Source organism: Mustela putorius, unplaced genomic scaffold, assembly GCF_011764305.1.
Source record: "Mustela putorius furo isolate JIRA1106 unplaced genomic scaffold, ASM1176430v1.1 tig00003836_pilon_pilon_pilon, whole genome shotgun sequence".
Taxonomy (NCBI): domain Eukaryota; kingdom Metazoa; phylum Chordata; class Mammalia; order Carnivora; family Mustelidae; genus Mustela; species Mustela putorius.
In genome coordinates this window covers 12553207-12571536 of record NW_025421989.1, presented here as the reverse complement: position 1 = coordinate 12571536, position 18330 = coordinate 12553207, and the positions used below count along the sequence as shown (strand labels likewise).

Here is an 18330-nt window from a genome sequence, read left to right as displayed (position 1 = left end):
TTAACTGTAGGCAGGTGTGGCAAAGGAGGGCCTGTCTGTTGGAATCCATGGTGACTTGTGTAACAGAGGGCTTCCACTTCCCTTAATGCCGTGCTGATGGCATACTTGGGAATTGCTTCAGAGTTTCAAAGAAGCTCTTCCTGTTCTGTGCTGTAGGAGAAGAAAATCTAGATGACTATCTGGACCAGTCCAGGTAATTTGTAGGTCAAAGAGACGTCCTTCACACATACGCTCTGGGTGGCGTTCCAAAGCTGATTACTTGGATGTTAATTTCACTCTTGTATCTTTACAGGGAAACTTTATGGTGATGTTCCTTTTATAGAAGAAAGACACAGACATCGGTATGAGGTATGGCCTACATGTGAATTACTGTGGAATGTAGATGGTTAGTTTGAGGAACTGCGATGATTACTGGTGGACATCTGGAAAAGGTGTCCCGCTCGGTAGTATCCATTGGGAGCAGGGGAGTCATGCCAGATTTAGCAGAGGGGCTCGATTCCAGAACCCTGGGATCATGACCTGAGCCAAAGGCAGATGCTTAAAAAGACTGAGCCACCCAGGCACCCCTATTATCTGTCTTTTGATTATAGCCAGCCTAGTGGGTATGAGGTGATATCTCTTTTTGGTTTTGATTTGCATTTCCTTGATGATAAATGATGTTGAACACCTTTTCATTTCATATTTCCAATATAAGGAAATTTATTATAAAAAATTTAAAAGTACAAAAATTTCATATTTCCAATATAAGGAAATTTGTTATATCAGGTGATAGGTAGTTCAGAGGCTGGGTAGGCTGCAGGCATGGTATGTTCAGGGCTTCTACTATTTCTGGGATTCTATTGGCCTTACCTTTTTCTGTGTGTTTGCCTTGCCCTTGGGCTGATCTTCCTCCTAGTTGCAAGATGGTTACCAGCAGCAGCAGACACAACATGCATCTTTAGACATGGAAGTTTTTCTTCAGTCTCATTGGATCAGTACACATTACCTGCCAACCTATGAACTAGTAACCATGGCAAGGGTAAAGCTAAACCAGGGTTAGCCCGGTTTCTTGCAGGGTTAAACCTGGGTTCTTGCATCATTCATCAGCTAACAGGGGTAGGTTTATGATGTTTGACTTGGACTAATCAGGGCCAACTTCTAGAATGGGGAAGATGGAGCCCCATGGGTCTTGCAGGAGTGGTATAAATGCTGGAAAAAGTCCAGGGTTCTGTTTGGAGGGAGGACCAATGAGAATTGATGTTGGGTAGGCTACCAATATTGTCACTACACTTAGGGAACAATTTGCCGAGTACAGGCCATTTTTGTTCTTTTTTCCATTGGGAACTGGCCCAGCTGGTAGGACCAGAAACTATTGAGCTGCATTGCCTAGGTGGTAGGCAGAAGGTATAAGAACTAGTGTGCATACAATGGTGTGGCCATCCATTCCTTCTTTCTTACTTTGTATCTGATATGCACTTTTCATTTGTCTTGGGTTATACATCTAAGGATGGAACTACTGCGTCATATGATAACTCTGCGTTTAACTTTTTGAGGCACTACCAGATGGTTTTCCAAAGTGGCCGCACCATTTTACATTCCTACCAACAATGTATCCTCACCAACACAGAGGATTTCAGCCATTGCCATGATGAATCCAAGAATAGGCCCTATCCCCTCTAACCATCATCTTTTAATCCCCTCATCACCTGTCTGTCAAATAAATAAATAAAAGCTTTAAAAAAAATACTCTGTCTGTCAAATAAATAAATAAAAGCTTTAAAAAAATACTATAAAAAATAAGATAACAGATAAAATAAGTACAGATGAAACCATATATCAGACAAGGATTGAACTTTTGTCTGTCAAATAAATAAATAAAAGCTTTAAAAAAATACTATAAAAAATAAGATAACAGATAAAATAAGTACAGATGAAACCATATATCAGACAAGGTACTTCTATCTAGAATATATAAAGAATTCTTATAACTGAATATTAAATGATGTGAAAGATTCTGGAGAGACAGCTCTCTGGCCATTTGTGTATCAAAAAAGATACACAAATGGCCAATAAGCAAATGAAAAGGTGTTCAACATCATTTATCATCAGGGAAATGCAAATCAAAACCACAAAGAGATACCACCTCATACCCACTAGGCTGGCTATAATCAAAAGACAGATAATATGGGCGGCTGGGTGGCTCATTTGTTAAGCATCTGCCTTTGGCTCAGATCATGATCCCGGAGTTCTGGAATCAAGCCCTGCATGGGGCTTCCTGCTCTGTGGGGAGTCTGCTTCTCCCTCTCCTTCTGCCGGCTGCTCCCCCTGCTTGTACTCTATCTCTCCATTAAATAAATAAAATCTTTAAAAAAACAAAAAAGATAATAACAAGTGTTGGTGAGGATACATTGTTGGTAGGAATGTAAAATGGTGCGGCCACTTTGGAAAACCATCTGGTAGCGCCTCAAAAAGTTAAACGCAGAGTTATCATATGACGCAGTAGTTCCATCCTTAGATGTATAACCCAAGACAAATGAAAATGTGCATGCACACAACAACTTGTATACGAATGGTCAAAGCAGTATTATCCATAATCGTTAAACAAAAAGTGGACACACCCCAAATGTCCATCACGTGATGAATAGGTAAATGAAATGTGATCTATCCATAGAATTATTTGATAATAAAAGGAAATGAAATATTGATACGTGCTACTGGAGACACGAATCTAAAACACATGATGCTTAGTGAAAGAAGCCAGTTACAAAAGACTCCATACTGTAGGGTTCCATTAACACGAAATGCCCAGAACAGACAAATTGAAAGAGACAGAATATAGATTAGTGGTTGCCTAGGACTGGTGGGGAGGTGATGAGGGGATTAAAAGATGATGGTTAGAGGGGATAGGGCCTATTCTTGGATTCATCATGGCAATGGCTGAAATCCTCTGTGAATATGCTAAAAACCATTGCATTGTATACTGTTAGTGGGTGAAATGTATGGCATCTGAATTATATCTCAATTAAAGCTGTTTTTTAAAAAAAAGGAAAAATGACAAATTATGAGAACTAGCCTAATGTCGAAAAAGAAAATAAAAACATGGGGTTGAGATTGAGAAAGACAGGTTGATTCAGATGATCAGTGCTTTCTTTGAAAAAGAGGCTGAAAAGTTTGGGAAAGGACCAGGAATGTGATGAATGAGGGAAGAGGTTGAGTACCAGCCCATCGAGTTGTCATCTATAACCAGTATTCTAGCTGAAAAATTGCTTCAAGCTTCTCTTTAAAGGTTTTATGTAAATATATGTGAAGAAAGCTTTGGGGCTAGTCACAAGGGAAATAAGATAGTTTCAATCCTCAAGCAGATTTGTAATTTGGGGAGAAACAGTTAATTACACATAACTCAAGGGAAGAAACAAATATGGTAGCGGCTATAAATAGCTAATCTCAAGGTTCCAAGTCAGAATATCTGTGTCACAGTCCTACTTTTTGAATCTCATCTTTTAGCAACAGAAGGTGGGCATCTCAGGTTTAGGGACTGCGATTAGACTGTTTCGAAGGTTCATCATGAGTTTAAAAATAGGCTTTGGGGGAAAAAAATAAGCTTTGGGGGCGGGATATAGAAATTAAGTACTAGTTAAGAACATCACTGAAATGGAAAACCCACCCAATTGATAGAGGACATTTCTATAAGATGATATATCTGTCTAGCTCTGCTGCCCCAAAGCATGTAATTTCTTGTTTTTCTAGGTGAACCCGAGCCTGATCAGTCAGTTGGAGCAGAATGACTTAACTTTTGTAGGTCAGGATGTTGATGGAGAGAGGATGGAAATCATTGAACTGGCAAGTAAGTGGGCTCTTTTGTTTTTGAAAATTTTCATGGTAACCCAACGTCTTTTTGTTGTTACAGATGGAGATATAATTTGCCATTCTATGCGAAGCCATAACTTGAGACTCATTTTGTTTGCTCTCCTTCTTCTCCTCTCTCCTTTGAAATAAATATGTAACTAAATAGAAATAATGTGACTAAATATAACTGGAGAAAAACAGACCACTTATAATCCTCCTCATTTGGGGGCCCACTAGTCTGAATCTACCAGAAAATGATACATTTTTCTGAGTCTACCAGTTCTGCTACTGTTATGCTTCCTCACCATCCCTGCCCCCTTTCTGGGCCTTCTCCTGTTCCTAGCCTCTAGGTTACTTGCTCTGGGGAAGGAAGACAGCCCACTGTTGAGCAACCCTCTGTTTTCCCCCTCTTTTTTTTTTTTTTTTTAAATATTTATTTATTTATTTATTTATTTGACAGAGAGAGAGAGACAGAGAGATCACAGGTAGGCAGAGAGGCAGGCAGAGAGAGGGGGGAAGCAGGCTCCCCGCTGAGCAGACAGCCCAATGTGGGGCTCGATCCCAGGACCCTGAGACCATGACCTGAGCCAAAGGCAGAGGCTTAACCCACTGAGCCACCCAGGCGCCCCTGCTTTCTCCCTCTTTGGAGGAAGAATGGCCCAGTGCCCTCCTCACTACTCACAACCAGTTTTGACATCTGTCGTGTACAGGACCTGGCCTCTCATTCTACCTGGAGTCTGCCTTTCCACACCACTTGTGCTCCATGGTCAAGTGTGGGCCAGTTGTTTAACTTTTGAACACTAGTCCCTGCACCCACAGAAGTTCTTAGTGAGACTAAACACAGCACAAAGGGATAGGGACTTCCATTGAAGAAGATTGCTGAAGAAGTTGTTTGTGTGTGGGCTGGGACACACTCAAGAGCCCAGGCACAAACCATGCAACGTTTTTGATGAGACAGAGGACACTATTCTCACTCAGAGCTGCAAATACATCATAAGCCCATGCTTAGCGCTCATCCCAGCTCTTTCTCTACCATTACTTACGACCTGGCCCTTTCCAGAAGTGTTTGTCAACCCCTGTTGTAAACCCACACATATATACTTCCTTTAATTGACTTGAACTTAACATGTTCAGGTGCCTGCTTGACCTGTTTGTCTATCTGGATGTTCTCCTAGCAGTTCCAGCACAACTTATCTAAAACTAAGTTTACATGTTTCCCAAAATGTTTCTGCTAAGTCATCCTCAGTCTCCTTGTTCAGGGCTTTTCACCCTCGCCACCACTGGCATGGGGGGGGGGCGGTCATTCCCATCACACCCCATTGTGGTGGGGGCAGTCCTGTGTGCTGTGTGGTATTTGGTAGCATCCCCGGCCTCTACCTACTGGACACCAGTAGCATCATCCCCACCTCCCAATGTTGTAACACCCCAAACCATCGCCAGACATTGCCAAATGTCCCTGAGGGGCACATACGTCTCTGGGTGAGAGCCACTGTCCTGGACCATCAGGTTTAAAATTGGCCTTATTTTGTTCTTCTTCCCCTTTATACCGCCAACTCGTAATCAGTTGTCAAGTCCTGTAGATTCTGTGTCTAGAAGGACTGAGCTGGGGTTGCATTCCCATCCCTCTCACTCTCATCCCCAGTGCATGGTGACAACCTAGAGTCCTCCTAAAGCTCCTTCCTGCCTCCAGGCTCTCCCCTCTGCAGCCCCTCCTAATGAGGACTGGGCTCTGTCACATGTCACAAATCTACAGTGCACGTGACACGAATTTGGTGGATAAACCACTTTCATTTATCAAATGCTTAGTTTGTACAGAATACTATAAAAATGGTAACGTGATTTCCTAGAACTTACCTTTTCAATCTATCTTCTTTAGACTCCAGGTATTCTAGACTTACTCTTCTAAATTTCCTACTTCTTTTACCATCTTAACCCATGTCACCATTCTCTACTTCAAATTCCTTTGCTTTGTCCCTTTCCTTTTCTGTCACAAGTCTGTTTAGGTACTTCAGGAGTCCTGAACAGGGGGTGGGATTGAAGTTGGCGAGGGCATCTCTGAATGCAGTGACATGCTACCTGGACCCTCAAAGAAGGAAAGCAGTGGACACTGTGCGCACAGTCACTAGATGCTTCTCCCTAGACCCCTTGCTAGGGACTCGGCGTGCCTTATGTATCTTACAAGACAGCTGATGTCATTCCCACTTTACTGAGATGTCCAACTCATCACAAGGGGCGCTGGAGCCAAACCAGGTCTCACCATGCCCTCAGCAGATATTACTCTTCCTCTTGTTTGCCCTGGACATGTCACCTAAGATGATCAGTCCATGCCCAAAGTTTTGAATTAAAAGATGAGGATGTATTTCCTGTAGTCTTTCTTTTTTTTTTTTTTTTAAAGATTTTATTTATTTATTTGACAGAGAGAGATGACAAGTAGGCAGAGAGGCAGGCAGAGAGAGAGAGGAGGAAGCAGGCTCCCCGCTGAGCAGAGAGCCCGATGCAGGACTCAATCCCAGGACCCTGAGATCATGACCTGAGCCGAAGGCAGCGGCTTAACCCACTGAGCCACCCAGGCGCCCACCTGTAGTCTTTCTGATGGAAATGCCCATCATTTTAGGATTTTTATAGTGTGGATCACTGGTCGGGGTTGGAGTCTCTTAAATCTGGGATGTGAGAGGGCAGAGAATTTCTTAAGCAAATGACTGTTTACTTCATTCAAGTACTTACTTTCCTTTAAATCTCCTGGCTGTCATCATCGTGAGCAAATACGTAGATGCCTCTCCATCACCTGGATTTACATTCCCGTTGACACTTTCAAATTTCATGCGTGTTGGGAAGGAAATGAGAGATGCTGTACAATCCTGGCATTTTTTAAAAAGCTGATTGCAAGGAAATTCGTTTTATTAAGGAAAATTTCCCAGAAGATTCTGATCTTAGGTACCCCTTAGGAGCACTTGGCATGAATCTCTATATTCCTCAAGGAGTTCTAAAAGGAATAACAAAGTTTGAGATTCATATAATGTCAGAATGTGATTCAAAGCAATTAAGAGCACTATTTAAAAGATACTTTATCTGACTGATAGAACACCATCAAAATAACAACTATTTTGTTTCTTTCCTCATATTGGCTTAAGGAATTCTCTTGGAGAAAAGTGATTCAGAACAGTGGTCCATTCATTCCAATGTTTTGTCCCTGGCCATGACCATGATTCTTTCCGTAGCTTCTGTCTGCAGTAGTACAAAAGTGGTATTACTGTGTCCTTCAAAGCCATCCCCAGATCTTTAATTTAAAGCTACATTGCTTCATTTCTTTTCGAAGAGTGGATAATTTCTTCTCTTCTTCTCTTGAGGGGGCACATTCCTGGGAGAAGGTAGCATTCTCCTCACCAAGCTTTCATCCCTAAGTGTCCCTCGCAGTCAAGGAAGCTTCTTCCTGGATGTGAGGTATGGGATTTCTACACTGGATTTTTCTGGACTCAGACCTGTCCAGTGAAACTTGCTGCAACGATGGACTATTCTGCCCTGTTCCATATGGCAGCAACTAGCCATGTGTAGCTGTTGAACGCTTGATGTATGCTCAATGAATTTGAATTACTTTAAATAGCCACGTGTGGCTAAGAGCTACCATTTCGTATAGCAGAGCTTTCAATGATAACCGTACAAGAGTGGGCATTTCCATTCAGTCATCATTTCCTTACTATTGCAGTAGGAGCTTTGGGTCTCCAGTGGTAAGTGATGGGGATTTGTGATTTTGAATTCCATGCTAGGTTTTTAGATCATTTGATAAAGCATTCCATTGAAAGCTTTAAACTTATATTCACTCCCCCCTATTAAACCTATATTCTGTCATCTTTGGATTGATATACATAGCAATTAAAAGGATTTTTAAAGTAGTGACTATAACACCAACCATACTCTGCACAGTAGTAATTATGGGATTAGAGAGTTGCCTGATTTCTAATTAGAAGTTGCTTCCTGGGGCGCCTGGGTGGCTCAGTGGGTTAAGCCGCTGCCTTCGGCTCAGGTCATGATCTCAGGGTCCTGGGATCGAGTCCCGCATCGGGCTCTTTGCTCAGCAGGGAGCCTGCTTCCCTCTCTCTCTCTCCGCCTGCCTCTCCATCTACTTGTGATTTCTCTCTGTCAAAAAAAAAAAAAATTAAAAAAAAAAAAAAAAGAAGTTGCTTCCTAAAACTGAGGGTTGCTGGGGGTAGGGGGTAGGGAGAGGTTTGCTGGGTTATGGGCATTGGGGGAGGGTATGTGCTATGGTGAGTGCTGTGAAGTGTGTAAACCTGGCAATTCATAGACCTGTATACCCCTACGGCTAATAATGCATTATGTGTTAATAAAAAAAATAGAAAAATTATTTTTACAAAATTGCTTCCTAATCTGGGTGGGGGCGGTGGTGGTGGGTAACCAACATAGTTTATGAGAGTTCTGACTGGGGGAAGGAATTTGCAACCCTATAAGATTTCTACCCAGATTTGGAAATGTTGCCCATTTAATGTTTTCTAATCCAAAAGGGGATTTGTGTGTTTAAAAGTAGCTGGGTAAAGCTACTTTTCTGTTCCTATTCCATCTTGGAGAGCTTGAATTGCTCCTGCAGGGGCTTTATACAACCCTCAATTTAAAAATTGCTCAAATTGCTCCCCATTAATGTAAACAACATATGCTCATGGAAAAGCTTCACAGGGTAGGGAAAAGTGTAAGGAAGAAAATAAAAATATCTTGACCTCTTAACCACCTGGAGCCATAACCACCATTACCATGCAGAAAGGCCCACCCTTTATTGCTCTGGGACTCTTCCTCACAGGCGATCAGTTGGCAGAGGCTGGAATAAGGGTGCAAGTTCAGTTTCATGGTGCTGGCTCTGATTAATATCCAACCTAAAGGTGTGACGAGAAGAGCGGTCATACTGGCTGCTTTCCCAGGGCACTCTTCCCTTGGGAAGGGAAACGACCTCGTAGGAAATGGCTGGAAGCCAGCTGAGAGACGGAATTCCCTACAGGTAGCCTCTCGGGTGAGGGGCACCGTGGAAATGGAGCCAGCAAACGTCTATGAAGGGCTTTCGAAATCCAGACCAACTTTGGGCAAAGCAGAATTCATCTTGCCGTTCAAAAATGTTGCTTAACTTTGCTCCCTCTAATACCTTGCTCAGATGAAATGCCAGATCTCTAATTAAGCGAGATGTGCTTTGCTGGCTGAGATTCTGCCATGAAGGGGGTTGGGGAAGGTAACTGTCAGTGGTGGTTAACAAGTTAATTGTCTCAGCGTTTGATGTGTTTTCTTATTCAAAGGTAAGACCGTTAAAGCAGCTCTTGTGTTTGTCTGCTTCAGTCACACCATGATTATTCTCATTTCAGATCACCCCTATTTTGTTGGTGTCCAATTCCATCCTGAGTTTTCTTCTAGGCCGATGAAGCCTTCCCCTCCGTACCTGGGCCTATTACTTGCGGCAACCGGGAATCTGCACGCCTTCTTGCAACAGGGATGCAAACTGTCCTCTAGGTAACCAGCTTACTGCTCTCAGCACCAACTCCAGCTGCACTTACATCAACATTTTAGGGCTCTTGTGAAATTTCATAGCCATACAGGACTTTTTTTAAAAAATAAAGAGTAATTTTTTTCTTTCTTAACAATCCTGATTTTTTTTTTCTCCGAATGAAAATGGTTTCTTCACATCCAAGGCAGGGATACGTCAGCTTTCCGAATCACGCTGATGCTGGGTGTTACTGTAGAAGTTTGTGTCATTTCGAGAAGTGCGAAGTGGGATTTGCTTTTGTTGAGTCTCTGATGAATGAATATACATAAGTATTTTATATGTTTATTTGCTTTTTTAGGACTAGCCTCTTCAAACCCTCTGCTCTAATTTCCCTTTTGTTACTGTATCCTTTTCCTTACTTATTGGTAAGCTCTTTGTATATAAAGGACATGAATCCCTTGTTAGGTTGCAAACAATTGTTCAAAGTGGGTTTGTTTGTCTTTTAAGTTGTTAATGATACTTTTCATTTTCCTTGAGGAGTTTTAAAGAAGGGCTTTATATAATCTTTATATAGTCTTTATTTATGGGTTTTTTTTTTTTCTAAGATTTTGTTTTTCAGTAATCTCTAAACCCAATGTGAGCTCAGACTCACAACCCTGAAGTCAAGAGTTGCCTGCTGCCCTGACTGAGCCAGCCAGGTGCACCTGTTTATGTATTTTTAAAGTTTATGCGGTCAGATCTTTAATTTTTACGGATTCTGCCTTTAGTATCATGCCTAACATCTTTCTTTTCCTATCAAAAATATTATATAAAAATAGGCCCTCTGTTTTCTATTAGCACTCTTATGGTTTCAATTTCATGGTTGAAATCTGTGACCTACATGTACTTGCTAATTGGCGTGGTGTGTAAGGTAGGATTTGCATCTGCCACCCCACCCCTATGGTTAGCAAGTTGAATAGTTCGGATTTGTTGTAAGGATTTCTGTTTTGTTCCATTGAGGATTTCATCTCTTACTTCTAAACCCTTAGCACCCTTTTCATTATCATAGCATTACTATAAATCAAGCTCTTATCTACCTTATGCCCATTTTTATTGAACTTTTAAAAAAATATATTTTGCTATTCTTCCAGATGAATTATGTGATGATTTTTAAAATTAGATTTAAAAAAATCCCTAACATTTCTTGACACTTAAATATTGGTCTGGGGAGAATTCATATGTTTACTTCTTCTCCTGCAAAAGTATTGGATGCAATAACTTCAAAAGTGGCTGGAACTAGCCAGAATCATAGAGGTATTAGGAAGGGTTATTACTCCAGTGACTGGATATATGTCATTTAGATCATTACCTTTGCTGACCCTCATTCTAGCAAATGACCCTCGTGATGCTGCAGTCGAGAGCAGCCAGGATCGGTGTCTGATGTGTGTGCGTGTGCTCGTGTCACACAGGCCTGCTTCACTGTGACATCACTTGCTAAGAGAGGCTCAGAGCTGTCCCTCATTTCTCATACCCATGTTTTCAAAACGGGAGAAGCTTTCCATATTCCGTGTCTGGCGTGTTGCTGAATGGAGGATCACTCCTTGCACGCTTGAACCAGTGCTCTGGTTTTCCAGCTGTGCCCTGCGGAGCCGCAGCCTGGGCTGCGGTGACAAGCTGACTTCGAGGGTCCCCAGGCTCCTCCCTGCCTGGGCAGAGCAGCTGCACACTACCAGGCTCACATGGCATGGTTTAGCATGAGATTGCACATGAAGAGAGCTTCCCGTGTTCTGATGCTGCGTGGCTTACAGCGGATGCCACGTGTGGTCTCACGTTGCATGTGTGCCGTGCCCCTTCTCAGCCACTGCAGAGCCACCATTATTTCAGGTGCTCGCATGTAAGAGGAGGGTGGCCGCAGAGGAAGTTAGATGGCTGGGAGAAAGGGTTCATGCCAAACTGGTTGTTGGCAAGCAACGGCTAAGAATGAGCGTTCTCTAATTTGTGCTCACCGCCCACCTGTGTGTTCGATGGGCCGCGGCTTCCCGCGGGGGGGATGGTGGTTTCTGGGTAAAGCTTATAGCAGTTTTTGAGAAAAAGGGCTGCTTGTTAGTGACTCCTGAGCAAGATTCAGTGCATCTTGAGAAGGCAAGACTTCTTAACAGAACTCTGAGGCGGGTATGGGAGTCACAGCTGACTAGCTGACTTTCGTGGTCATCAGAGAATTCCTACATAGCGGCCATAAAGTGGTGCATTTCTTAAGCGCAGCTGGCACCTTATTTATCGTGATCCCCCTGGCTCCCTAGCGCATGGGGTTGTTTACGACCCATTAAAGTACTAACTGTAGGAAGCAGGGAAGGATGGATATGCGCTAGTCTAATTTTGACACCTCACAGCAGCGGGGGTTGCCGGGGGGAGTTTCTAACTAAGAAGGGTGACCGTGAGTTAACCACAGGCACAGACACCCATGTCCCAGAGGAACCTTGCACTTGAACTCCTCTCTGCCCAGCCCCGTGGTGTTACTGAACGATGGAAAATGAACGGGGGCTTCGATGGCCAGGCTCTAATGTGAGCTGAGTTGCTACTGTATTTCTGTCAAACAAGATTACTGTCTGTAATCAACCATACACAAATGTAACAAGGGATATGAACACCAGCATAATGACTTCCTTCCCCAGAAATTGGCTGACGGTATGTAATTATATGGCACATGTGCAGCTGACATCTTTAAAGCCCAGAATATAAAAATCTTGGGCTTTGAGCAAGTACACCTGAACTATAACCTCTGCGTTCTGCCCTGGGGAGAGTAGTTAGTTATCTTTTAGCGCCTGGGAAGTTGCAGTGAAGATGTTATTTTGGGATCTACAGCTGGTAAGCCTTCATTTTGGGGGTCCCCCCAGGATGGCACACATATTTGATGATTCACTAGAAGGAAACCAGAATATAGTTGTACTCGTGGTGAAAACTCACTTCCGTGACAGAGGAAGCCTACACAACTGGCTCAGTAAGAGAAAAAGATGGCAGTGGGGTGTGGAGAAACCCATTTGCAGGTTTCCTATGTCCCCTCCCTCCCATGAGAGCTCCCACAGAGCTCACCTTCCCTTCAGCAGTGAACATGCAGCAACATGGTGTGATGTCTGTGCCCAGAGGAGCCCCTCTGAGACTCAGAGTGTAGGGTTTTTTTTATCGGGGCTCGTTACATAGGCATTCTCTACCTGGGAACCACTCGGATTCGACTGTCAAAAGGAAAGCAAGCTTTCACCATAAATCACACCAGCCTACACCCAGTGAAAGGACCTTATCAGTTAGTGATGGAAACACGTTCTGAAAGCCAAGTTCCTCGGTGGTTCTCCCCCCCGACCAAGCAAGCCCTCTAATGATAGCAGCCTCATGCCTACTGTGTTAAGTCTTTTATTTTATTTTATTTTTTTTGCGCAAGTCTAATAAGCCAGTTTTAGGAAAAAAAAAATCCAATGGGAAATTATTGTAATTCTCTGTTGAGATCTCCCCTCTGCGTCTAAACATAATCTGTCCCATGTACAAAAGGAGACCGCGCATTTGCCTGGTTTGCTGGCATATCATGTAATGGATGAGGCTGTTTCATGTGATTGTAAGGAGGCAATTTTAGGGGACTTAAATTAAAAAGACTGTACAAAGGCGCTTGTAACTGTGAGTTCTTTAGTATCTAGAAACAAAGCATATCATCATCTCCGTTCAGAATTGCATTTTTAAGCTACTGGAAACAGAAGAGAGATCGGAGTCCAAAGTGGTCCAGAGGTGATTTTCCAGCATGTGGGTCTCTGGGCTGCCCTGCAGGGCTCTTAGGCTCACTCCCTACCTACCAAGTTGAGAAACAGCTTCCAGTTTGGGTCACGCTGCCATTTATCACGCCCACGTGGCAGGTCAGACTAAAACTCTGAGCGCTTACACAGTGCCCGTTCCATGTTAGAAAGCAAAAACTTAGATGGGGCTCGGTCAGCAGTTTATAGACACGCAGCTTTTGGAGGTAACATGTCTTTAAAGTATAACACCAGGAGCGCCTGGGTGGCTTAGTCAGTTGGGCATCTGCCTTCGGCTTGAGTCATGATCCCAGGGTCCTGGGATGGAACCCCACATCGGGCTCCCTGCTCAGTGGGGAGCCTGCTTCCCTTCCTCCCTCTGCCTGCTGCTTCCCCTCTCTCACTCTCTGTCTCAAATAAATAAACAAAACCTTAAAGAAGTACAAGACCAGCATCTTAAGACACTTGAGCAGCGTCGTAGTCTCGGGTTTAGGATTCTGGATTTCATGCCTCCACCCAACATATACTATCTTTTGTGCAGAGAAATCGTCTTCTTTGGCAAAACAGGAAGCGGTCTGGTACAGAAACAACAGGAGGGAAATTACTCAGTGATTCCCTAGATTTGCTTGACTTTTTCAGACCAAACTCAAAAGCTGAAACTACTTTATAATCAAAGGGCCCTAAAAGGAAGTTCACACCCAGAACCAGATCTTTCCATTTCTCGATCCCTCCTGTGCTCCTAGGATCTGCACACCCAGAACCAGATCTTTCCATTTCTCGATCCCTCCTGTGCTCCTAGGATCTGCACACCCAGAACCAGATCTTTCCATTTCTCGATCCCTCCTGTGCTCCTAGGATCTGCGTCCATTCTCTCCATGCTTATCCTTATCTCCCCATTTCCACCCGTGAATCCTGGCAGCAGGTGGGGAGAGAAGGCACCCATTTTCATTCACCATTGTCTCTAGTCTCTCTTCTGGGTTTCCTTCTAAGTGACACACTGGCTTCCATCTGGGGAAGATTTTTGTGTTCTGTGGACTTCTAAATGTAACAGGACAGAAAATTTTGAAAATAGAAAGAAAGGACCCATAAACCCACCAGCCTAACACACTGGGCTCATTTTTTAGTGTTTCCTTCCAATCTTTATATCCATATAGGACTCCTTTCATGGTTATAATCACTGTTCTGTGACCTCGCTCTTTTCTGCCTCAGTTTCTTTATAAAACGGGCATGGTAATGGTGCCCACTTGACATGGTACCCATTTAATGAAGATTAAGTTTCATACTAAATGTAAAGCACTTAGCACAGTGTCTGGTCTACGGTGGGAAATTAAATGGAAATTATTATTATTATTATTATTTTTAAAGGAAGCTCTACACGTAACGTGGGGCCTGAACTCACAACCCTGAGATTAAGAGTCACACACTCTACTGACTGAGCCAGCTAGGTGCCCCTAACTGGGAATTATTATTAATTTTACCTTAGCTCTGGTCTTCATCTCTTGTCTCCTACAAAGGCTTCCTAACTGGTCTCTATGCCTCCAGCTTTCCTCTTCTCAATCCATTTTTCCTACATTATTTTGGAGTTTAAAACTCTCAGTGGCTTCCCTTGACTTAGAGAGTAAAATGCACACAAATCCGTAGGGAACAGTTTACAGTCCCTGGATCTCCGTAGAAGCTTTTAATGCCTTTGCCTTAGCTCACACCACTTTTGTGGCCCTTGATACACATTCCTGAAGTGCTTAGTGAGAGGTGAATCTGCCAATCTGTATCCTTTTAGGATGCTGCGCCCTAACAGTGGGCATGGGAGGTGGGCGTGGCCTCTCTTTTGACTGTAGAGTGTGCATTTCTCCCTCTAAGGCATACTTACCCCCTTGAGTACCTCTTTCTCTTTGACTAGGAAGGTAAGATACTCTTTTCCTCCTGGATGTGCGTTTTCCAGCGCTATTTTAAACTTGGAATCACCGTGCCTATCTTTTTTTTTAAAACTTCGGGCTGCATGGTTGATGATGCCAAGGGCCATTCTTGCAATATACAGTGTGTAGGGGCCAAGGGTTGGCCACCCCAAGATGGGCCAGTCTAGCATAAAGATTATTTCAAGTTTAAAGGGGTTTGGGACAGGTCTTCGCAAAATATGCTACGTTGGCACATGGACCGTTTTGAGTTGAAGGCAATCGAGACCCTCAAGAGAAACTTTAGTCCCCCCAATTGTCTTCTGTTAATCTGTCTCTGTCACTTGGATTCTTAGGCCAGTGAGGAGTACCTTAAAGGGGACAGGAAATTCTTGCTCCCTGACAGGTACAAATAGTTGGTTTCTTTGGGGACAGTGTGGACGAGGAGAGCAGGTGCTATGGATTTGGTTTCTGGATTTGCTACAAACTGGGTAATTTTTCCCAAGTCTCTACTCCCAAACTTCGGGATCTTCATGCATTTGTGCTGCTCCAAAGAATAGTTGAGATGGTGCTTTGTAAATATTAACCCGATAGAAAAATACTACTTTTTCCCCTTTGTTACATTTCAAGCAAAAGCGAACTGGGGGAAAAAAGATACTTTTTTAACGTTTTTTTTAAATACCTTTTAAAACAGCACCACCTCCTCTTCTCCTGCCCCCATTATTTGTCACCAGCTGCATGCCTTGAGACTTCTTTCAGTAAAGTGCTGCTAAAAAAACACATTTGAGTACACCTTCTCTTAGGGATTAAATGTTGATTAAAAGGTGCTCTTTATTGATGGTGGTTCACTGCAAGGCTGATGACATACAGGGTGCTGGCCGGGAATGGAGTTAATACTGATAGAGATCACTGTGCTTTTAATGCCCTGCTGGGGTCGAATTCTACCATTTACTATTCAATGCAAAACTCATCAAAGCATACTAAGATTTTATTCCATTGCTCTTACATTTTATGGCTTCCAGGGGCTCTTTGAAAAGGAAGTAAGTATAGCAGTAACAATGCTTTGGAGAAAACTATGTGCATGGCAACCTGTTTTAAAACATGCTTTTCCTACATGAAATCGATTTTTGATACAAAGTGTTGTAGGAACTCATGCATGCTGGGAATCCTAAGCTGGCCATCAAAATTTTCTTTTCTTTTCTTTTTTTTTAAAGATTTATTTATTTATTTGATGGACAGAGATCACAAGTAGGCAGAGAGGCAGGCAAAGAGAGAGGAAGGGAAGCAGGCTCCTCACTGAGCAGAGAGCCCGATGCGGGGCTTGATCTCAGGACCCTGGGACCATGACCTGAGCTGAAGGCAGAGGCTTTAACCCACTGAGCCACCCAGGCACCCCTGGCCATCAAAATTTTCTAAAAAATTCCAACTACCTCTTTCTGTTAATGGAGAAGAAGTGGTTTAATGGCTGCCCCTGGGGTGGCCTAAAAAGTGGGAAATATGAGGCATTACTAAATCTTGTCCTAGTGCCTTGGAATATATATTTCTTATATTGGATATTTTACTAGGAACCAGGAATCTTTGACAAACGAATGACTATAAGCAACCTCTTGTTTGTCAAAGAACCACACGTAGATTGTTGCAGTCAAGTCTCCAAAGTCAAGCCAGTGTTGTAAGGATAGAGGTTCCCATGAGTCGCTGCTGGTGATTTTTATTTTCTGTAATAAAAAATAATATAGGGGGCATGTGGCAGGCTCAGTCGGTAGAGCATGTGACTCTTGACCTTGTGGTTGTGGGTTCAGACCCCACACTGGGCTTGGAGCCTACTTTTAAAAAACAGTATATATATATATATATATATATATATATATATATATATATATATAACTTAAAAAAAAGAGTGCTTCTGTTATTTGGGGAAGCACATGCATGCATAAGAGACAACTGCCATTATTTCAAATAGCTCTAGATAGCCAGACCTTAAAAAAATCTTTTTAGGGAGTGGCAAGGAGAACCATTGCATGGTGATTATGGTTTGTTGTTGTTGCTGTTTTTAATCATTATTCATTTGTTTTAAAAATCAGTGCTATCCAATAGAATTTTCTGCAGTGATGGAAATGTTCTATAATCTGCACTGCCCAATGGGACAGTCACCAGCCCCACGTGACTATTTGTTGGGCAGTTAGTTGGGTCTGAGGGAGAAGGAATAAAGCAGTTGCTGGCCACACCCTTGGAGCAACCCTTAAGAATTCACAGCAACACCTGCAGAGCCACCTCTGAGGGCTAAGAGAGCGGGAAAGGCCTAGCCATGAGCTGGCTTAGAAGCCACAGGGGACTTCCAAGAGCTGAGCATGCGCAGAGAAGGCGCAACTTGTCCTTGAGGTCACAGCAGAAGCTCCTTAGAAACTCATAAATATACAATGCATAAATAAATACAAATATAACGGCATGCATCATGGGTAGGCGCATGCGCAGAAGCCAAAATGTTATATAACCACGGGCTGTCACTCAAACATATCCTTCAAAGCCAAATTTAAGGCAGAAAACAGGCTTAAAAGGATGCAGCCAGACCTTCTTGGGGCCATTGCCACTGTTGCTCTAGCAGTGACCTGCTTTCACTCTTGGAACCGCACTGTACTCTACCTGCTTAATGAACTCTAGCTCCCCATTCTGCTCTCGGGTTTCCAGTTCTTTGGTGTATCTGGGGCAAGAAGCGAGCAACGCGGTAACATATTGAGCACTTGAACTTCCCCTTAATATGTGTGAGTGAGGCATGGAATTTTCAGTTCAATTCGGTTTTAATTGATTTAAAGGTAGAGAGCGTCCCGCGGCTTGTGGCTACCGTACTGGGCAGTGCGGGTTTAACATGTCCGCTCCCCAAATATATCAAGATAGACACCAGTGGGTCCGTATTCTGTGGCGTTTCATAAAGATTCGCGTGTAAGACATTAATATCTAATAATTTTCCCTGAGAAATGTGTGTGCGCACGCCCACGTGTCTGTCCAGAGAACATGATTTAGGGTTAGTCTTAGGGAGCTGAGATGTCGCGAATTAAGTGTAAGTCTACTCAGACAAGTATATCTTATGACTGTTTAAAGTTTGTTCCGTGTGAAACTAAAATGAACCCCTAAGCCCCATGCAGCACAGAGTAGCGCTCACATTTTATTGGATGTGTAGGAACCACTGCTGTTCTGTGTGTGATGGTGATCCACATTGTATTTCTAGGGGCGCCTGGGTGGCTCAGTGGGTTAAAGCCTCTGCCTTCCGCTCAGGTCAAGATCCCAGGGTTCTGGGATCGAGTCCCCCATCCGGCTCTCTGCTCATTGGGGAGCCGGCTTCCTCCCCTCTCTCTGCCTGCCTGTCTACTTGTGATCTCCGTCTGTCAAATAA

The 18330-nt window shown here is 43.2% G+C and overlaps 1 protein-coding gene across 3 annotated transcripts in view; it reads left to right on the top strand.

Moving 5' to 3' along the window:
• Positions 1-18330, top strand: part of CTPS2 (CTP synthase 2) — a 100060-nt gene that overhangs the window by 77521 nt on the left and 4209 nt on the right. For all 3 annotated transcript variants that reach the window (XM_045089332.1, XM_045089331.1, XM_004758901.3), the window contains exons 15-17: positions 293-348; positions 3727-3823; positions 9183-9327. In XM_045089332.1, coding sequence (XP_044945267.1) covers positions 293-348; positions 3727-3823; positions 9183-9327 — 298 coding nt within the window. The remainder of the gene's footprint in view (positions 1-292; positions 349-3726; positions 3824-9182; positions 9328-18330) is intronic.